Below are 23,094 nucleotides of genomic sequence, written 5' to 3' on the forward strand. Positions count from 1 at the left end.
AAAGAAACTCGTTTGTGGTTCACGTTCACAAAGCTGGTGCAAAGACAAGATAAGGGCAAGTCTCGGATACCCTCGCTGGCTAATGGTGCTGAGTCTCAGGTCTGGAAGACACTGCGAGGGACAGGAGAGGGCTGGGTCTGATGGAAGCAGAAGAAATGGAATGCATGAGAGTTAGGCCTCAGAGGGGGTGCTTATAGAGCCTGGCACAGAGGAGGGAGGAAGGAGGAATGAAATGGTCTTAAAAAAAATTTTTTTTTAATGTTCATTCATTTTTAAAAGAGAGAGAGACAGGGCATGAGCAGGGGAGGGGCAGAGAGAGAGGGAGACACAGAATCCGAAGCAGGCTCCAGGCTCTGAGTTGTCCAATGTGGGGCTCGAACCCACGAACCATGAGATCATGACCTGAGCCGAAGTCAGACCCTTAACCGACTGAGCCACCCAGGCGCCCCAGGAATGAAATGATCTTAAAGAGGCAGCAGGGGGATAAAAGGGAGTTCTTTTTAGAGTTGTGAATAACTTATCAATAGTTATTTAAAATGCATCCCTTTTACCTGAGTTGTTCTGCTAACCTCTGGGCTTGACTTTCCCCAGGCCCAGAATGCACTCTGGTAAATGTACTCTGAAGTGCTCTGCCAGAGAGAGCATTTTTTTAAACTTTTTTCAATGTTCTTTTTTTTAAATTTTTGAGACACAGAAACAGAGTGTGAGCAGGGGAAGATCAGAGAGGGAGACACAGAATCCGAAGCAGGCTCCAGGCTCTGAGCTGTCAGCACAGAGCCCAACGCAGGGCTCAAACCCACAAACCGTGAGATCATGACGTGGGCTAAAGTCAGATACTTAACTGACTGAGCCGCCCAGGCGCCCCAAGAGCAATTATTAACACCCCCATTTTACAGATGAGAACACTGAGCTGTAGAGAGGTGAAGAAATTTGCTCAAGGTGACACAGGTGGGTGGTGACAGAGACAGGTGTCCAAACTGATTTTTCTGACTCCACCATGTGGCCTTTTATTGAGGATACCAGTGGACTCAGCGGACATCAGGCCTTCTCTGCCATGACACCAGCAAAACATTTATCCTGATCCTGAATCAGCAATTATCTTTAATGCCACTGTGACTTTCAGAAAGCCAAACCCGGGTCCAGGGAGTGTGCAAATGAAAGCCTGTGCACTGTGTGTATAAGGGCGAATATGAGGGTATTCTGCTTTTTTAGGGATGACTGACACCACATCCCCTAGAACAGCTGCTGTTCAGATGTATTTTCTGGGCTAGCTTTCTCTGCCTTCTTTGCTAGCAGTTTGAGGCTGCTGCTCTTTATTTAGTTTCCCGTTTGTCCTTTCCCTGTGTCCTTGAAGCTTCTTCGCTCCACACAGATCTGGAGCCAACAACTGAGTTGAAAATATCACAGAGGTTAGATTAGATGCCTGGGCCCCTGGTAGCCCTTTCCGCTGCACTTGTGAAGGAGTACAGCCACACCCTGAGTCCCTCCCATGCCCATCTCTGCCCCCCGCCCCACGAGATGCCCAGGCAAGGACTTGCGTCTTCAGTCGCCTCTTGGCACTTGGCACAAATGCTTGCTCCCTTCCTCTGGTAATTTTCTATCATCGGCTCACAATCTTCTCTACTTTTTGAGGGGGAGAGCATGTTTTATTCATTCTGGTACACCCAGCGCCTGAAAGCACCTTGCACTAGTTGATGCTCAATAAATATTGAATGAATGAATGCATGCATGAATGAGTGACTAGATCAGAGCCATTAGCCTGCCTAGAGATAATTCCTTCACTGGCAAATTGTTGTTTTCTTTTTTTTAATGTTTTATTTATTTCTGAAAGAGAGAGAAAGACAGTGTGAGCAGGGGAGGGTCAGAGAGAGAGCAGGCTCCAGGCTCTGAGCTAGCTGTCAGCACAGAGCCCAACGCAGGGCTCGAACCCACGAACCGTGAGATCATGACCTGAGCAGAAGTTGGACGCTTAACTGACTGAGCCACCCAGTCACCCTGGCAAATTGTTGCTTTCTTATGGCTTTCGCCAGGCTGCGTCAGGCAACACTAAATTAATGTTTTCTCCAAGGAGAGGACTTGTAGCATTTCCGTTTGGGGGAAAAAAAATGATTTCGTGAGATTCATTTTTAATCCTTTGGCAGAATCATTTCAGTAACAAATGATAACTCATTCCACGTGAAGGGATGGCTGCCTCCCTTCAGGGAGTGTGGAAACACAGCAGAATGAGAGCAGACAGAGCAACTCAGAGGGTCAAAGGAATGGGGTTTGCCTAAGAGGGATGACCAACCCCACAAACTTAGGAGAGCAGAGTGACTGAGAAGAGCTGTGGAAATCTGAAGCTGCCGGGAAGAATTAAGTCTGAAGAAAGGGCATCATGGAGCCCGGATCCAGGGCAAGATGGCGTCCAGGCTCAGGGACCCACCTCAGTGGGAACTCGAACGCGTCCAGCCACCCTGAAAGGCAATGATGGACATAACCAAGACCCTTTCGTGGAGGCTCCTACAAGCAGAGGTCACATGGCGCCCCCTTTCCTTCTTCAGGAAAGAAACACTGGTGACCCTCTTCCAGAGAAGGCCAGCTCTGCTCCCTGGAACTTCCAGAGAGGCTCTTGAAATAAGCGTGGGGAATGCATTTACAGTGGAACCGCGATCCAACCCAAGCCTGTGAGATTCCTTTGAAATCCTTAACAGGCTATTAGGACACCTCTTAAGGCAGAGGGCCACACCACCCTGGGGAAGCAAGTCTGCTTCTATTCATGGTGGCGAGAACAAGTTTATATCAGGAAAATGGGAGAGGCACAGTTTCAAACCTTCTTATCTCTTGTCCCCAAGACTGTATGTTCTGTTTTTGATCCAAAGTAAGTAAAATAGATAAATTGGGGAAAACATTTTAAGTAGAAATAATGGTTAAAACATATATTAGGGCTTACTACAGGCCAGGCACTGTTCTAAACACCTTACTGTATTATCTCATTTAATGCCCACAGCAAGTCTGTGAGATAGGAATTGTTCTTCTCATTTATTCAGCTGGGTAACATGAGGCACTGAGTGGGTAAGTAGCTGGCCCAAGGCTACACAGCTGGGAAGTAAAACAGGTGCCTCTGCCACTGGCAAGAAGCAGAAAGAATTGATGGAGCCAGCGCCTTTGTTCTGGGGACGGAAACGTGTGAGAAACCAAGAGGTCTCTTGAATGGTAAAATTAATTTCTCTAGAAGACATTCAAGAGTGTTGCAAAAGGGAGTTTTGAAAATGGGAAACAACTTACACGATTTGTTCCTCCACATTTTGTGTCTGGGCTTATTGGTAACGCCCTACGACACACATATTACATCAGGCCTCTGAGGTCCATTCGGTGCTTTTCTCTCCCGTCCTCTGGGACATGCTGGTGTAGGTTTGCCTTCCTCTGCTCTGTTAAAGGGCATTTACCATCTAGATCAAACAGAGCACTCCACTGGTGAATTTAAAGAAGCCCATCGTCGAACAATCATCTAGACAAGACAAGGTGGGCTTTGACCAAGAAGATGAATCAAATATTCATTTTTGTTTATTTTATAATATCTATCACTCCTGACTCCAGAAAGAGTACGAGAGGCTCTGGTCTTTTCAGTTATAAAGCAAAATAGGAAACACAAATACCCAGCCCAGCAAGATGGCTTATCTACACCAATCAGCAAAAATGGAAACACAAAGATGTTACAATGTACTAAATGGGTGGTAAATCAGAAGTGAGATGTGAAATGCCAGCCTTTGTTCTGCTCTCTAGGATGGCTCTGGAAGGTCATGTTCATTGTCACTGAAAATGCCTGCAGGGAACGATATGAAAAGTCATTGTCTGTTCCTTTTTTTCCCTCCTGCTATTTTTAGATCTTGTTAGGGAGATCAATTTTAGTTAACTGCAGAGCAGGGCTTAAAATGGTGCCCAAGTTTCAAGTTGCGAGCAGCTGCTATATTTAGCCTTTTTTTTTTCTCTTTTCCAAAATCTTCTCCATCACAACATGCCATAGTAAAGCAGTTTTGCTGGTTTGCTGCTTAGTGTACAACGTTGCCTCTACCTGCGAAATATATTTCATGAATTCATGTAACTTATAGGGAAGAAAGTTTCTATTCCAGGCTCATTGATTCAAAGGTAGAGCAAATTCTATTTTTTTTAAAATGTAGATGAACACCTATATTTTGGGTACATATGGTATGACTATTATATAAGCCTCAGTTCTTGTTCAACAACTGCTATTTCCTGATCACAGATATGAAAAGCAAATAAAACCGTCATGCTCCAGGGTTTCCGCTCACACTGTCTCCTCCGTCATTCCCTCCCCACCCCCACCCCCCACATGCTCAGAATTTTCCACCTCCTTTCAAAGAATTTTCCCTGGAAAAATAAATGTTTGAAAAGCTTTTCTTCTCAGAATGTACTCCACAATTACTTTTATGTTTTTTAAAGTTTATTTATTTATTTTTGAGAGAGAGAGAGAGAGAGAGAGAGAATCCTAAGCAAGCTCTGGGTGCTGTCAGCACAGAACCAGACGCAGGGCTCGATTCCCGGAACTGTGAGATCACGACCTGAACCGAAATCAAGAGTTGTCTGCTTAACTGACTGAGCCACCCAGGTGCCCCCACAGTTATTTTTAATCACTGATAAGTAGCAATATAAAATGTTTCTTTTTCTTCTTTCCCGGGTAAAATATGTGGGTAGAACAATAGAAAAGACACCTGACCATCCCTAGAACCCTGCCCTTAGCCAGGCCCCTAATATCAACAAAGATCCAACGATGGTTCTTTCCAGAGAGGAAAACCTCATACCTCTCTGACCAAGCATCTCTCTCTTTCCTTATGTTGCTACTTTTGGCTCACCTGTGTGGACAAGTCCCACCTCACAGGCTTCAGTCTTCCTTTATCTTCCCAACCCTCCTCCCTCCACGGTTTCTTTAGTCTTTCTTGTCCATACCTCCCACTACCTTGGCTCAACCACTAATTCTGGTCCTCAGACAATCAGTTGTCCTCATGATTAATATACATGAGGTACTCCACCCAGTTCCTGGCACGTAGAAACTATCAAATCCATGGTGGGTGCTATGATCATTCTGCTCAGAGCAGAGTACTGTTTAGCAGGGCATCCTCTGAAAGATGTTTCCTGCGCCATTACGTGAATTCAGATACATAAAGCACCTGGAGTTGCGTCTCCCTGCCAGTGAGAACAATGAGCCTAACCTTTGTGTTGGCCGTGGTGGCTATTTACATGGCCTTGTTCTCTGAACCTTCCGCGGGCTTGGGTTGGTCTGTGCTTTGCTTTATACTCTTTGCCTCCCAAGCTTCAAGGACATTCATGAACAGAAGCAGCTCCTGCGTGAAGGACAAGGGACAGAGTTGCTATTCAATGATTTGACCCTCACCCCCATTTTTCTTTGGGGGTCTATCAAAATGAGATGTGAGCTCATGGAAACACAGAGGTATCAGAGAGAGAAAACAATCACAAAGGACTTCTCTCCCTGGAATGTTGCTTTTAATCATGAATCCTCTTTCCGCTTCTACTTTAAAAAATGAGTTCTTTCTCCACTCCCAGATTGAGCTTGTAAATAGACAGCTGTGATTTTAAAAGTCTCCAGGAAGCTCCTCCACCCTGGAATACCTCCTCTTCTATTTCTGTAGCTGTCAGTAAGGCTCCAACATGAAAAAAGATATTTCTCTTGCTTGACGATGATGACTGCAACTTGGGATGCGAGTGTAAATCCAGGCACCACCTTTTATTAGCTGTGTGACCTTGAGAAAGTGTCTTCATTTCTCTGCTTCCTCAACAGCAAAACCAGGCATCAAATGAGATAACCCATATGATCTATATGTCCAGCACAGGACGTGATGAATGTTCAGTGTATGTTACCTGTTTTTGGCCACTTGATTTTTAAATCATATATTAGCCTTTTGTTAAGATGTAAGTTCCTACATTAAGCTCTTAGCTCAATGTTTCTTAGTGTGAAATCTGTGATATTTTGGAATCGACGGTCCTACACACTGTAGTCCATTTAGCATCTTTGAGCATCACCTACTAAATGCCAGTATCCACACCCACCCCAGACCCTGTGAAAACCAAAATATGAAAAATGAAAAATAAATCCCTATTGCATTTCCAGACACCACTGGGAGCTTAGCATGCTTGGTTGAGAATCATACTAGTTACACTTTTGCAGTATTTATCAGGTGGTTCTCCAATTCGAGAAAGACATAGAGGCAAGGAGTGCCTAGGAGGGGTCAGAGGTACCAGTGTGGAGCAGATAGAAGAGGGGTGAGAGAGGGGAGCCGACTGGAGAAGTGCCACCCATGCCCCTCCCCCTTCCTGACACATGAGCAAGCGCACACGCATATATATATATACACCCGCATATGCTTTCTTTGCTTCCCTTTGGTAAAATAGAGGAAGACAGGAATGCTGGTAGAGAACTTAAAAATACTGGGGCGCCTGGGTGGCTTAGTCGGTTAAGCGTCCGACTTTCGCTTGGGTCATGATCTCGCGGTTCGTGGGTTCGAGCCCCGCGTCGGGCTCTGTGCTGACTGCCAGCTCAGAGCCTGGAGCCTGTTTCAGTCTGTGACTCCCTCTCTCTCTGACCTCCCCTGCTCACGCTGTCTCTCTCTCTCTCTGTCCTAGAAATAAATAAAACATTTTTTTAAAAAATACTGTTAAATCACATAGCGGGGGCGAGGGGGAGGGTGGTATAGCTTTTGGAAACTTCCTGGTGTTTTTCATTATAACTCCTCCTTCCCTTGAGGAACACGTGTGGCCCCCAAGAAAACCAGCATTAGCACTACCAGGATTGAGGGAGGGTTAAAAGACACTGTGACTTCAGACAGCAGCCCGTGTCTTGGCAGAGGAAAGGAAGTGCAAGTCACCCCACCCCTGCTTCCTGCAGGGGCTGTCCCGCCCCTTGCCTCAATTCTCTGAGAGCTACATCCCGGCCAGCAGCCTCTGTCTCTGGGGCTATAGCGGGGAGAGCTATACTGGGCTTGATAACCTTGTTCACCTTCCCCACCCTGCCAACTGTAAGTCCTCAGCCTGCAACGTGAAAGGAAAGGAAATCTAAGCGTGAATACCTTTCTTTTTTTTAAGTTGATATATTTCTTTTAGAGAGACAAGGCATGAGCAAGGGAGGGGCAGAGAGAGAGAGAGAGAGGGAGGGAGAGAGAATCCCCAGCAAGTCTGTGCTGTCATTACAGAGCCTGATTCAGGGCTTGAACTCACAGACTGTGAGATCATCAGCCTGAGCCAAAAGCAAGAATTGGATGCTTAACCGAGTCACCCAGGTGCCCCTAAGTGTGAATACCTTTCAAGCACATTTCAAATTATGCTGAACTCTTCCCTCAGTCCCTGTTTTGAGTTCTACCAATAGGCAACAGGTTTGGTAAAACTAACACATAGAAATTCCACATTAACTTGTTGCATAGATCACAGCTGATGCTCCTGTTTCCTATTGAAAATAGCACATTCACGATAAAAATACTGGGAAGAGGGGTTTGCAGTGCCTTTTAAATATGATAGGCCTAAAAGTATTTTGTAATATATTTTATGTTTATTTATTTATGTGTTTAGAGACACAGAGCATGAGCAGAGAGGGGCAGAGAGAGAGGGAGACACAGAGCTGTCAGCACAGAGCCCGACGCAGGGCTCAAACCCACGAACTGTGAGATCATGACCTGAGCCAAAGTTGGACGCTTAACCGACTGGGCCACCAGGCACCCCCAAGCCTAAAAGTATTTTAATATTAGAATCCCTGTTCCTCATCTTACTGAAATATAAAGGGCTGTCCATTTAAGCCAAAGTTCAGTGCTCAGCACCCAGCATGGCTCTCTCTCTAGGGTCCTGCTGGAAATGTTGTTAGCACTGGCCTTGATAAGCCATCATCCATTCTTAAAATTCAGAGCAGATTAATAACAGATGCCTTTGTTTTCCCTCCTGGCTTAAGAACTCATTGAAGGGTAGATAAGAATACGACAGACGAGATGAATAGTGCCAGCTTTGTTCCTGATGAAATACTGAGGCTGAGAATGTGGCCGAGGTAAGCACCGGCCCAGGCTTCCTAACACCGAACTCAAGGACCCAGAGCTGAACCCGCTGTGCTTGCCACAGACCGGCCCACACAGGGCTGGGTCTCCTCCGGGGGCCTTGGCACTTGGCCCAGAGCAGAGAAGGTCACAGGACCTTTGTAAGCAGGAGCAGCCCACAGGAAACAGTGGAGAGGGTGAGCTGAGCAGGGGCAGATCTTTTCCCCAGAGTTGCCACTCTACTTCCACTGGATGGGAGCGAGAGAGCGACCACAGAAAGAGGTCCCTAGTGGCTCGCGAATGGAGCTTCGTCCCTGAGGAAGGAAGGACAGGCACTAGGGTGGCATCCAGTCTGATGTAGCACCTGGACACAGAAAAGAAGGTAGAACACAAGCAATTAATTTCGAGTCCCTTGCAGCAGCTTAGCTCGCTTCTGAACAAAAAGAGCGTGTATGACCAGTGGCATCGATTGCAACTGTCGAAACAGGGAGGCCTTGAAACAACATCACTTACTTTGCTCACACATCTGCTACTTAGACGGGGCTGGGGGGACAGCTCGTCTCTGCCTCATGCAGTGTTGCTGAGCAGCTCAGCCCGGGACCAGCAAACCAGCTTTCAAGATGGTGTGCTCACAGTGCTGGCAAGCCCGGGTGGCTGTCGGCTGAAAGCTCAGCCAGGCTCTGGGCCAGGGCCCCTGGTTCCTCTCCGCGGGAGCCTCTTCATAGGCTGCCTTACAACGTGGAGGCGAGGGTCCAGGAATGAGCATCCTGACAGAGCAAGATGGCAGTGCATGGCGTTCTTGTGACCTAACTCAGGATTCACGCCGGTGACTTCTACCACAGGATACTAGTCAAGGCAGTCATCAGGGCCTGTCCAGGGGCGCCTGGGTGGCTCGGTCACTTAAGCATCCGACTTCAGCTCACGTCATGATCTCGAGGTCCATGTGTTCGAGCCCCATGTTGGGCTCTGTGCTGACAGCTCAGAGCCTGGAGCCTGCTTCAGATTCTGAGTCTCTCTCTCTCTCTCTCTCTCTCTCTTTCTTTCTGCCCCTCCCCCGCTCACACTCTGCTCTCTCTGTCTCTCAGAAATGACTAAACATTTAAAAACATTTTTTTTAAAATAAAGACCTGTCCAGGTTTGAGGGGCGGGACCACAGTGGGAACAGTCCTCTGTGAGTGAGTGGCAAGGTTCTTGAAGAGTAATGTTAGCAAGAAATGATGACCATCTTTGCCAAACACAGTCGGTCTGCTATGACACTAGCCTGCCTATTGAGAATTTGCCTGTAACATGAAAGATAATAGAGGCGCCCTGGTAGCTCAGTCGTTTAACCATCCAACATCTCAGGTCATGATCTCAGGGTTTGTGAGTTCAAGCCCCACATCAGGCTCTGTGAGGACAGCTCAGAGCCTGGAGTCTGCTTCAGATTCTATGTCTCCCTCTCTCTCTGCCCCTCCCATACTCATGCTCTGTCTCTCCCTGTCAATAATAAATAAACGGTAAAAAAAAATTTTTAAATATGAAAGCTAATAAAATTAAATCCAGAAGGAAACAAAGATTTTTTCCCCCCAGACACCAAGCTACCATAAGAGATGTAAACCAAATCCCTTTATTATGTATAGTACCTTTCTTTTTATAGTGATCAAGTGTTATCATTTGAGGAGATTCATTGTCAAGGAGACCATGCCTGGAATAACTAGCAATTGGCCAGAACAAAGAGGCAAGATGCAGAAGGAATAACTAGTTCCTTTTTAGCTAGAAACAAATAGTCACTAAACTGTAAGTTGCCTTAAAGATATATTAGAAGTGAAAGTTAGGGGGTGTCTGGGTGGCTCACTTGGTTACGTTTCCAACTTTGACTCAGATCATGATCTCACAGCTCGTGAGTTCGAGCCCCACATCGGGCTCTCAGCTTTCAGCACAGAGCCCGCTTCAGATCCTCTGTTCCCCTCTCTCTGCCCCTCTCTCACTTGTGAATGCGCATGCATACTCTCTCTCAAAATAGACATTTAAAAAAAATTTTTTTTTAATTTATTTCTAGGAGAGAGAGAGAGAGAGAGAGAGACAGCGTGAGCAGGGGAGGGTCAGAGAGAGAGGGAGGCACAGACTCTGAAATAGGCTCCAGGCTCTGAGCTGGCAGTCAGCACAGAGCCCGACGCGGGGCTCGAACCCAAGAACCACAAGATCATGACCTAAGCGAAAGTCGGACGCTTAACCGACTAAGCCACCCAGGCGCCCCTAAAAAAAAATGTTTAAGTGAAAGTTAAATGCAGCTCCTTTCCATAGTGTCTCTTGTCACATGTGAGCACAGATAGCACTAGAGAGTGAGTGTGAGCACATTCTTTGAGGTCAGACAGGCCTGAGTTTGAATCCCTGCTCTGCTATTTACTTCCTCTGTGATCTCCGTTTCCTCCTGCATAAACTAGACAGGACAACGCCCACAGTACGGAGCTGTTGTCAGAGTTAAATATCCAGCTTACATGAGGACTTAGAGCTGCATCTGGCATTTAGTGCAGTAAACAGTTGTATTTAAAGCAAGTGGTGAGTTTCCATGATACCTCCCTGTCCTAGCACTGCAGGCACACTGAAAATGGGGTAAATACCCACCCTTACTTGGTTTTCAGCTCAGCTGAAAAGCTAAAACTTACACATGTTAAACAACAGGAGACAGATTCATGTGTGAGTGCATACTGGACATTGCACACACGTGTCTTAAACGGCCAAGGTTGGGGCCTTTCATCAACCAGTAATATATTTATCGACCCTTTACATACACCTGAAGTCACAGCCGTCACCACGGCTACCACTTCAACATCACCAGGTGAAACAACAAATGTATAATGGAAACGGTGATATAATTAGGCGTTATAAACAAGTGATTCACGCCATCTCAGAAAGAAAACCGAGATCGCCTTTATAAAGCAACTTAAGATGTTTCTTCTTATGGGAACACAAGTGCAGCAAAAGGTGGGGAGAGAGGAAGAAAGAGAGAAACTTACCAGTGGGGGAGGGGGAGTGGTAAAGAGAACAAGGATCGTTTAATTTTGAGGGTCGGAATTTATGACACCCTCCCCCCTTCATGTGACTCGGCAGGTCACCATCCACTGTTTCCAACGGTGACTCAGCTTAGTAAAAGCTCTTGGCAGTTATTCATCTGTGGTAGGACTAGGTTGGTTCATCATATTGAAAACAGTGAATTATTTTGTGCAGTCGCACTGACCACAGCATCACCTTAAATAATTATGTCATGCGTGTCAGGAGGGCTTTAAAGCATCTGAGAAATATTTATTTCGTAGCGTCGTGATGTGATGGTTATTCCGATTTTGTGGATGAGGAAAACTGAGGCATATATTACATCTCTGGGTGTCACATCACTGGCCCATAATGAGGTGGTGCCTCCAAATGTTGCTTTAGGAGGCTTATTCTGCCAGCGGATGTTAGTTCCCGTGGTGGGGTAACCTGCTGAGAGCACCTGGGTGGGAAGTGGTGAGCTGTGGGCACAGGCATTGTAGGCAGGCAGTAGGGAGGGAGCCACGGAGAAATGTTCCAGAGCAGTATTGAATAGTGCTCTGTGGTGGCTTAACTGCCGGGGATGAAGGCAGAGAAGCTCCCAGGATGACCAGCTCTACAGATTTGACACCTATAGACAGAACCTCCCAGAGAAATGTGAGAGCCGGAGGGGACATGTAGATTGACAGGGAACATAAATAATTCTACGGTGGATATGTGAGTGTGGAGAAGAATAGGAGACTTTTGCAGAGACGTCCATAAGGCCAGACAGATGCAGGTGTCTGAGGACATAGCATCTCATAGAGATGGAAAGTGGGAGCCCAGGATGTTCCAGTGAGAGAATCTTTCAGAGACAAATGGCAGCCATGTGAGGAATAGAGCGAACCCTAGTCTCACGCCTGCTAAACCCTGCAGTCTTTTGAAAGCCTCGGGGATGGGGGGTTTTATCTCCTTGGCAGAGCTCAGTTAAGGACTTGTGCAAGGAGGCACCCACGTCCCAGGAGGGTTTCCCTTTCCTGCCATCTCGAGAGTTTTCTCACCAGAAATCTGAACGGTGTCAGCTCTGCTCTAATATATGTAAACATAGCGCTGCACCATCTTCCTGCCCTTAACACATCGCTTTACACTGATTTTTAGACACTGCGCATAGTTGCACAGATTATTTTAGAGAGAATTCAAGAAAGGACCAACTCCTGGCCCATAAACCAGAGGGGGCAGCATGATGGAGAACTTCCAGGGGTACTTGGCCCTGCAGTCACCAATGCACGTCTCTGTGAGTGTGCCAGAATGATGTCCCCACATCTCCCGGGCCCCCGCTCACACAGGATGCGACCTTCTCCCTCCTGAGAACAGGAGGCAGCCCGGGGCGCCTCCACATCCTCTGGAGTTGGCAGGAATCGGGACCTTGTCATCCACTCGGAAAAAGCAGCAACAGAATTTGGCATTTATTTGGAACAGCGGCCACAGCTATGTCACTTCCAAAGGCCTGAATGACAATTAAACTTTGGCCACGTGCTGGAGGATTTTGCATGTGCTGGTTGGGAATTCATTTCAACATGGGTAGGTGGGAAACCCCGTGCGATGTACTTTCTGGAAGCTTCTGGTTCTGGCCTCCTTTCTGCTCACGGGGGAAAGGACACTTTGAATACAGAACTCAGGATGGGAAGTGTGACGGGCGATCCTCTGCTTGTCCTTCCAAAAAAATATTGTGGCCGTGTTCAGTGTGGTGTGGCTGGACAGGGCCACCCTGTGTGGCCAGGGCCCCATGGGCTCCTTGTCCCGCACGCGGCCCCATTGGTCACCATGCGGGGCGACAGCATTGACGTCAGCCCTCGAGGCAGAGGCATTAGCTGGAGCCCAAAGGGAGAGAGAAGCCAAAAAAAGAAAAATTCAATCCAGCAACACCTAAGCCATTTCTTTTTTATTTTGTGGGCTCTTAGCAGCTGTTAAGCTTTGCTGGATTTTGATAGTAAGAAAGTTTCCAAAAATAGAACAGTGAAATGTCAGAGTTAATGGGATCACAGCAGTAGTCTCTCTACTACCAAGCAGTCTGACTTTGTTAGCTCGACGTGTATGACATAAAGTTGCCCTGCACGGAGCATCGCCCGGGCCTTCCTGCCCCATCCTGAGTGTGCCCCCCGCACACGTGGCCTGAAAGGAAAGCGCTCATGGTGGAATTGGTGAACACATCGCAACTGGAGGTATCTTTACAGGAGTGTTCTTTATGCAAGCCTGGGCAAACAAATGGCGTATTTAAAAGGCTAGCTTCATTATATACTTTTTACTACAATATAAATATAAATATAGGGGCGCCTAGGTGGCTCCATCGGGTAAGCGTCTGACTTCGGCTCAGGTCATGATCTCCGGGTCCGTGGGTTCGAGCTCCGCGTCTGGCTCTGTGCTGACAGCTCAGAGCCTGGAGGGCAACGGGCTGGCCTCCAACAGCCACTGGTGTCTCTCGTAGAAGTGCCACTCCTCCAAACCTGAGAACCTGGAAGAAATCCTGGATGCAAAAAAAAGAACCGCCTTAATTGCGTACTCAGGTCTTTCTCTGTCTCTTGTTGGTCAGAATTGCAAAGCATCCCCAAAGGAGCACAGGCATTTCGGAAAGCTTGGATACAGTGAGCTCCTCACCGTTCACTGTGGCACTAGGAGGGGTTTGCTGTGCCCCCCAGGAAACAAAGATGAGAAGGAAGACCACAGATTAATTCGAGCTGCTAGTTGGGGGGGTGGGGGGGGCCGATGCCAAGCTGCTGAGTCCATGCCGCTTCCCCATTATGTTTCCCAGCGTCCCTCTCCCTGCACCGTTACCACTTCTAGTGAAAAATTAGCATGCAGGAGGGAGGGAGGAGGTGTGCCAGGTGTGTGCCCGTGCCCTGGCAGAACCACAGCCTCCAGGCTGCCACATGAACCCCTGTAACAGAGGCTGCCCTGCAACCCCACGATGCACGGGGGGGACAGAGAGGGTGCTGGGTACCAAAGGAGGTGTGAGACGTCATGTAGTCAGAATTGGCAGGGTTGCATCCTCATACTAGTAAACTGTTTGTTTTTTTAAGTTTATTTATTTATTTTGAGAGAGAGAGATAGCGCAAGTGGGGGAAGGGCAGAGAGAGAGAGAAACCTAAGCAAGCTCCGTGCTGCCATCGCAGAGCCTGGTGCGGGACTCGAACCTACAAAGCCCGGACACCATGACCTGAGTGGAGATGAGGGGTCAGATGCCCGGGCCACCCAGGCGCCCCGAGGGCCACCCTGTTTTTAACAGTCACTGCCACTAACCTGTCAGGAGTTTGGGAAGCGCTGCTCCAAGATGCCACCCACCGGGTCGGCCCACCCCTGGCCCAGCGCCCCTCCAGCAATGTTCCCGCTAGAGCTGGTTTCATGTTGGTTCCTCTCCTCAGCACGTGCTTCTTTTACCTGGAGATGTTGCTTAAAATGACACAATAAAGGAGAATGGAACGCAGTTAAGCCAGCTGGACATGGCATTGGTGTGTACACCACAGCCGTCAGTATAGCATAATGGCTTCAGAGTGGATTACCATGTGGTCGCGTGAGTGCTAACTCTCCATTCCGCTGTCCACCGGGGAAACAAAGGGGAGCGGAGGGGCCGGGCAAGTATCTCTGTCCTGGTTCCGCCCCTGTTCTTGTCTCTGTCCCCTCCCGATTCCACACCCGTCCACATCTGCTCACTTCCGCCAGGGAATTCACACTGGCTGACACCATTCTCTCTCCCCACAACTTCACCAAATCTAGACTTTAAATGATAGAGCTTTTAGGAGCCCTATTTCTTTCTTTTTTTTTTTAATGTTTTATTTATTTTTGAGAGAGAGAGAGAGACAGCATGAGCAGGGCAGGGTCAGAGAGAGAGGGAGACACAGAATCCGAAGACAGGCTCCAGGCTCTGAGCTGTCAGCACAGAGCCCAATGCAGGGCTTGACCCGTGAACCATGAGATCATGACCTGAGCTAAAGCCAGACACTTAACCGACTGAGCCACCTAGGTGCCCCTATGAGCCCTATTTCTATGGCTCTGGCTAGTTCTGTCCCTCTTGGGTACTGCTGATAACCGGGGAAATCCTATTGCTGAAAGGCTCCATTTTTGTGAACTATTCCTCTCCCTCACCCAGGAAAGCCTTTGCTCTCCACACCAGGATGTCAAGGGTGGTCAACAAAGACTTCTCTGAGTCTTAACAGAAAGAGAACACCCTTGGCAGCATGAGGCTAGACTAGTTTGCCCAGGCTGCCACAAAACCACAAACTGAGGTGCTTAAAAAAAGTGTATGGGGGCACCTGGGTGACTCAGTTGGTTAAGCTTCCTACTTTGGGTCCAGTCATGATCTCGCAGCTGGCTCAAGTTCGAGCCCCATGTCGGGCTCTCTGCTGTCAATGTGGAGCCCTCTTCAGATCCTCTCTCTGTCCTCTCTCTCTCTTTAAAAAATGAATAAATGTTTTTAAAAAATGTATTGACTCAAGTTCTGGAGTTACAAGTTCAAGACCAAGGTGTCAGCAGGGCCTCACGCCCTCTGACGGTGCTGGGGAAGGATCTGCTCCAGGCCCCTCTCCCAGCTCCTGGTAGCTCCCGGGCTGTGGGCAGAACATCCTCACCGCGTGTGTCCTAATGTCCCCTTTCATAAGGACACCAATCATACTGGGTTAGAGATCCGCACTAATGGCCTCTCCAAGGACCCTCTAAGATCATAGTCACAGGTACTGGGGTTGAAGACTTAGACGTCTTTGCGGACAGACATAATTCCCCCCATAACAACAGCTGACTCTGAACGTTCACATCCTTCCAGCATCACTGAGATGAGCTTTGCACCTGTTACACTGAGAGCGCTCCCCACCCCTTTATGTCAGTGCCCAGAATTTAAACCTGTGCCTTGTAGGCATTTGCTGTTGTCACCACGGCTGCTCACCAGGCTGTTGGCGGCGGCACATACGCAGTACCCCAGCCCCGGAGCTGACTGTCCTTGCTCCAGTCGTCCACAAGGGACACTTCGGCTACAGATTGGGGATGACGGGCAAGGCTCCTGGACTGGGTGGTGTCTGCCTCTCTTCCTGGAGGGAGGGCAGGTTTTAGGGAACTCGCAAAGAGAGGGGAGCCTAGGCCAGAGAAAAGTAGCTGCTTCGGTAGTGAGGATACAAAATTGAGCAAGCCCTTTCTAAAATTTTAAAGAGAAAGGAAGTGAGTTTTGTTTGAGCCCAAGTTAGGAGAGCTGCCTAGAATACCCAAGCTTTACAAAGAAGAGAGGGCTCCGGGGAAGGAACATTTGGGGTGGGGTTATATGTGCTTTGTACAGGAAGAATTACAAATCGTCACAACAAAGGACATTCCAGACAGGTACAGACTTTATCTAATGTTTTTAGTCTTTGCATGGTTGTAATCTTTATGGAAACAAGGGAGGGTTTTTTGTTTTTCTTATGTTTGGAATGCTCCCTTTTTGGTTTTGGGGTTTTGCTTTTAATTTTTTTAAGTTTATTTATTTATTTTGAGAGAGAGAGAGAGCACAGCTGGAGAGGGACAGAGAGAAGGAGAGACAGAATCTCAAGCAGGCTCCACACCATCAGGGTAGAGCCCAGTGTAAGGCTTGAACTCACAAACTGTGAGATCCTGACCTGAGCCGAGATCAAGAGCCAGACACTTAACCGACTGCACCACTCAGGTGCCCCTGTTGTTTGTTGTTGTTTAATGAACCTGACTTAAGACAAGTTCTCAGAGCAGAAATACAGCTCATGCTTTAAAGGGTTTGCTGAGTCATGTCGACCTTAGTAAATGTTAAAATACAGCTGCCCTGGGAGCCCAGGGGCAGAGCCCACAAACATGAAAGTTGCATATTTCCTTTATCAGTAGGTATGAGCATGTGGCTGTTTGTTTTTAGATTTTTCCCCTGTTGTGAAGGCTGGGAAGTGAAGGGTGGGATGTCAGGAGACGACGAAGAGGAGTATGTCAACAGTTAAGCTGAGAACTTAGAAGCATACAGATGGAGACCCTCTGGAGGGCTTCTGGTTGTCATTTAGACCTATGGCAATCGTCACCTTGACTGGGAAGCCTTTCATTGTTACTTTCTCCTTACAGTTTGGTACCACGGTCCTTAACATATATTGCCTCACTAGTGCTTACCAAGTATCTTCTGATACTTGCTGTGTCTGCATGTGGCCGCAGGTCTGTACTCCTGTGCCTATAGCTTTTATCACCAGCAATAGGCTAGACCATGGGGAATGCTCAGTAAATACCTCCCGAGGTAAAACAGTAACAGGAAGCCAGTCAGCTTACAGCGATCTGACTATAAGATGAGCCAGTCAAGAAGGACAGACTCTTAGAACTTGAAAGGACCTTGACGGTCATCTAACCCCATCACCCAGGAACCACCACGAATCCCAGACCAGTGGTGATCCTGCCTTATTCCATCTTGGGGCAGCTCTTGCTATAAGAAGTATGGAGGAGACCTTAGAGACTGTCCTGTCCAGAAGGTGAACAGGTGAAGCTATTGGCCCGAGGTCACTCAGCAATTAGCGACAATGATGGGAAATAGAAACTGAGAACTAGCTACCAGACCCACTCAGTCACCACCCCCATCCTGTGGGTTGTAGTTATGACCATGTGGAAGTTCACAGGTGCGAATGCCAAGGCTACCAGAGGGCGAGTGACCTGTTCAGGGTTGTCTGGTTCACAGGTGGTAGAACAGGGACACAGTGGCAGAATGCTGTCACTCCATTTTCCAATGCCCCCGCTGTCCTTCGAGAAGATCCAGGTTTCCTGAGACACTGTGAAACTTTCTTCTTACTTCCAGAACAAAACTTGCCAAAGAATCTTCTTCGAGCTCCCTTCTCCTTTATCACCTCCATTTTTCTTGCTTTTCAGGAGAGAAGTATGAGCTCCATGCAGGGACTGAGTCCACCCCGAGTGTCGTTGTGCACGTGTGTGACAGTGACATAGAGGAAGAAGAGGATCCAAAGACTTCCCCAAAGCCAAAAATCATCCAAACCCGGCGTCCCGGCCTGCCACCCTCCGTGTCCAACTGAGCTCACCGCTCTGCCTCAGCGATCGTATCTGTCTCCTCTTTATCATGCTTCTTCTTCCTCTGTTGTTTGTTCGTCGGAAAAAAAAAATAATTGCCTTTCAATCCCTGGGTGTTTGGTTGTTTGAGATTCCTTCCTTGTAATCAAGCCTCTCGGACAAAAGGGCTAGGAAAAGGTGATATGTTCCCTGATCATATCATACCCATCAAGCATAATCCATTATTTAGAAGGTTCTAGAAAAAAAAAAAGTAGTATTTTCTTATTAAAGAATCAGCACAGCCTATATCTTCATTCTCTTGTGTTGCTCCAAGCCCATTCTCTCCTTTCGATCCAAGCCAGAGACATCAGTAACAAATAGCACCTGTGTTGTTTGTGATCTGTTTCAGTCCTGACGTGTGTGCGTTGTTTCTTCCTGGCCACTTAAGTAGGACCATAAGTAAACTTGACTTCGACTGCATGAGATATCCCTGTCTGGTCTCACTCAGTCCTCCGCATCCTGACATTCCCAGGACATGCATGATCACCAGCATTTATTTTCATGATTCGAGGATATACTATAACTCACAGACTGTCAGCATCCAGCCGTGTCCTATCTAGAATTAGAAAAGTTATTAGCATCATCCAGCTCAAAAAGTCTGGGTATATCCACTATTTTGAGTCTGTACTTCATAGCTCTGTTAAAATTCCTGGAGGCAGCACTGAGCTTGGCCCCAAAGATACTCCTCAGTAGATTTTGAACACCACTTCCGTATAGAACTTTCCCGGCCTCACTGGGGAGGCTTGTCCAGGGTGATAGAGACCGATTTCAGACAAACCTATTTATTACAAAAGTTTCATGGTGTCTGAATGATTGTTTTTTCCTCTTTGTATATTTGTACAAATGTTTCAGCTGTGCTTTTAAAATCTGGATGTTTTTTATTTAGTGATTGTTCAGCCATTAGCTGCTTAAAAACATGATACGTGCATTGCTTATGAATGCATTCATATACTAATACAGATAATCTGATAATATTACACTCTATTATGGAGAATGCTGAATTTCGAAAGGGCACACAACTTCTCATGCCAATATATAAATGATTAGCCAACATCTTTGCTATCGAAAACACTTGTTTTTAAATAAAGTGAGGATGCAAGTGTCCGTTATAGACCATTTGGATGAAGCTAAATCGCCTGAACGAACGTAGCAGCCACTGAGCATCTGAAAAAGGAAGGATAACAGATACATGTATACCAAGCCTACTCGTGCAATGGCCATGTTGCTCAAAAACATTTGTTTTCGTCACATGTGAGATTTCTATTTCTGTAGCCCGAAGTGCATTACAGAAGATACACCTGTAAAACCATTACCTTCTGCTATATGTGCAAGGCCTCATCTATCTACTCCTGTACATTTAATGAATCACTTTAGATGCAAATGCCAGTTATAATGGAGTGGGGAAATGCTTTCATTACCCAAGCCTCAGAGAAACACACAAGAACAAGAACATAGCCAACTTATGGAAGGATTGTTGTGGTTTTTGACTAAGGTGTATGTAAGTTTCATCAGGAACTTAAAACAGACTGATCACTCAGAAATTAAAGTCCGTTCTACTGTGAATATAGCAATATCGTACTGGACACAGTACAGGTGAAACTGAGGACAGCGTTGCTTGTAAAACCCTGAGTTTCCGTAAGAAAAAGGAAGGCTCCTTTTAAAAATAAAATCTGAGGAGTGTATAATAAGCAAATGCTTTGACTTTCCTTTGCTGTGGAGGTTTTTGGTTTTTCCTTAACAAATGGAAGATTAGATTTAGGAGTGGGGAAATGCTGCCCTCTAGTGGAAGAAATATTTTCTGAGCTCCTGAGACGCGGAGAGTTGCCGCAGTCAGTCGGCCATTTTGTCCTGAATCTCATTTAGTCTTCTGAGCGTCATTTGACTTTTTAAACTATTCAGAATTTTCAGAATGCAAGTTCTGAGGCAATCTGGATGAGAAAAATATTTGGAACTAATTTTTTTAAGTGTTTTAAAGCAGATACCATCAGTCATTTCCAGCCAAATTTAGTGAAAGTTAAAATGACCATTCTTGTGTTAACACAAAATAAAAACACAGCGGAGGGTATGACCTAACTGGTTAGTCTTGGTGACATTTATTGAAAATTTTCAATGCTAATCTGTCTCAGATCAAGTACTTCTTTCATTAGGTTGGGTTCGGGGAGGAGGGAAGAGGGACTTTTCCCAGAAGAAAAGAAACGGGAAGGACTCCTGGACGGGTTTCCGCAGAGCCTCCTGCGCTCTGAAAGTCAGAATTGCCTCAGCACTTCCATGATGCACATTATACAAACCTCTTTAACACTATTTTAAGTTTGAAAAGTTTAAATATGGAGGGGAAGGGGAGATTTCCACCAACTGAATCATTTGTGCACGTGTATAGCTCAAAGAGCTTAGACTTCAAATATACCTGGTGAATGACTCCTTGTCCGTGTAGTATAATTTCTGTGTTGTCTGTCTTACCTATTTTTGAGTGGTAATCGTGGAAGAGTGCAATTCAGCCTATAATAGTCTTTCTAAAAAGTTAATAACTGATGAGATGAACTCCTCTGAGCTCTTACTGAAAGGAGCAGAGGGGGTAGCTGGTTGGCAACCATCTCCTGAAGGAACGGGGATTTGAGCAAGGCATGAAGGGATGGGTTGGGCTCTCATAAGGGGAACTATCTTACTGTCATGCCTCAGCCATCTTGGTCTAAAAGGTCATTTCAAATGTGCCACCGGCCCTGTTAAAACATCTCTCCCACACTGTTCTTTACTTTAAAACACTATAGGAAACCCAAAGTAGGAAAAATTTCATTACATAGAACACAAAGCACACTATCATAAAATAAAAGATGGGTACATGGTATTTCATTAAAATTAAGAGCGTCTGTTTCTCAAATTACACCATTAGGAGAGCTAACTGGAAAGTCTCAGACTGGGGTAAGGTATTTGCAACACATAGAGTTTTTAAATGACTTAGAACTAAAACATGAGAAGAACTCCTACAAATCAATAACAAAAAGACAATTTGTCTTTTCAAAATGGTCAAAACACTTAAATAGGTACTCCATATACACAGGCAACTCAATGCACACACACACATACTCGCAAAACCCATATGGCCCATAAACATTAAAAAAGTATTGGCATCATTTCTCATCAGAAAAACACAAATCAAAGCCTCCAGGGGGGATACCACACACCCATCCAAATGGCCAAAATTAAACATAAGGCAGCATGAAGCACTGGTGACGATATGGAGAGGGTGGACTAAACTGGTACCGCCACATGGGAACACCGTTTGAAGGCCAAACATATGCCTCTCTGGAAGCAATTCCACTCCGAGGCTCCAGGACATACAAGCAGCAGATATGAGTTCTCACGTCTACCAAAATGCTTGTACAGTAATGTCCTCCAGGAGCATTGCTTATAATGGCCATTAACTGGCTACAACCTAAAATGTCCTTCAACTGTAGAATGACTAATAAGCCAGAGTACACTCACACAAAATAAATTTATAAAGCAATAAAAACACATTCCTGGGCTATATAACAACACAGATATATCTCAAAATCACACCTTTTTAATGTTTGTTTATTTTGAAAGAGACAGTGTGAGTGGGGAAGGAGCAGAGAGAGAGAGAGGGAGGGAGAGAGAATCCCAAGCAGGCTCTTTGCTGTCAGCAAGGGGTCCAATGTGGGGCTTGTGCTTAGGAACGGAGAGATCATGACCTGAGCCGAAATCAAGAGTCAGATGCTTAACCAGCTGAGCCACCTAGGTCCCCTCAAAACCACACTTTTGAGCAAAGAGATAGACATGAAAGAATATATGATACATGACTCCATTTATGGGGTTAAGAAACAGTCAAAACTGACCTATAGAGATAGACATTATAGTAGTGGTTACCTTTTGGAGGGTATTGAATGAGGGGGGATATACGCCCAGCCTTAGGAAGCTATGTAAGCATTCCATCTAGACCTCCTTGGATGTATACATATGTAAAACTCATTTCAAATGTGCACAAATATACTGTATGTAACTTATACCTCAACTGAGAACAGGAGGAAGGAACCACTGCTTGCAAAAAGGGTTTGGAATGTCTTCATCCTAAAAACACACCTCATTCCTCTGATGCCTGTGAGATGCTCCCACAAATACATAGCACTCTTTTAAACTCTATAAATTAGTATTTTATAAAATAGAAAACAAAGAACCTAAGCACTGGGGGAGGCCCTGTTCATTCAGGTGACAAATATTTACCAAGGCACTACTGTGTGCCTGACACTGGAAACAGCAGTGAACACGGTAGATGTTGTCCCTGCCGTTTCAGGAAGGCGGGCTCGTGTGGGCAAGTGATGGCAAACACAGAAATGAGCAAATAAAGAATTACAAGTTCTGGTAGGCGAGCTCAGTGAGGAAAAGCAGGAGCACATTATAAAGACTCAAAGTGGAAGATGGCGGTTAGGGACAGCCTCTCCGAAGAGGTGACCTTGAAGCTGAACTGAAGAAAAATGTGCCCTCAAAGGGCTAGAAGAGCATTCTAGGCAGCAGGGTGAAGGCCATGGATTTGGAAAGTCCTTCTAATGTTGGAGGGACCTGTAAGGTGTCATCAGCACAGCGGAGTACAGGATGCGGTAAGCGAGCCCTCAATGCAGGGGCGGGAGGGGGAAGGGAACGGGGCCTGGGCTCTGTGGAACTTGGCAGGCCAAGCTAGGGGGCTTGGGATTCATTTTAAGCACAAGAGAGGGGTTTTCAGCAAGGGGGTATGTGCCTGAATTCATCTTGTGAGATGAGAGAAGCATCCTAACGCAAAGCAACAGCCCTCAACATCCAGATACTCGAGTGTGAAGACTTGACCCCCTAGAACCGAATTTAGGCTTGAAAAGATGGCTTTGAATAGCTAGCTGTGTTCATCATCACCACAACCTTATCTGCCACGTAAACCCTCAGCACCCGACATCAGCACGCAGTCTCTTTCATGGTTCTAGCAAAGTTTTGTGTGTGTGTGTGTTTTTTTTTTTTCCTGTCCCTA

At 46.4% G+C, this 23,094-nt stretch overlaps 1 protein-coding gene across 2 annotated transcripts in view; it reads left to right on the plus strand.

Annotated features, from left to right (window-relative positions):
• Positions 1 to 20,506, plus strand: part of RCAN2 (regulator of calcineurin 2) — a 266,886-nt gene extending 246,380 nt beyond the window's left edge. For both annotated transcript variants that reach the window (XM_039231245.1, XM_039231246.1), the window contains one exon: positions 17,892 to 20,506. In XM_039231245.1, the coding sequence (XP_039087176.1) occupies positions 17,892 to 18,052 (161 nt within the window). In that variant the 3' untranslated portion in view covers positions 18,053 to 20,506. The remainder of the gene's footprint in view (positions 1 to 17,891) is intronic.
• The last annotated feature ends 2,588 nt before the right edge of the window (positions 20,507 to 23,094 follow it).

This window comes from Hyaena hyaena, unplaced genomic scaffold (genome assembly GCF_003009895.1).
Source record: "Hyaena hyaena isolate Hyena2069 unplaced genomic scaffold, ASM300989v1 scaffold_55, whole genome shotgun sequence".
In the NCBI taxonomy this organism is placed as follows: Eukaryota; Metazoa; Chordata; class Mammalia; order Carnivora; family Hyaenidae; genus Hyaena; species Hyaena hyaena.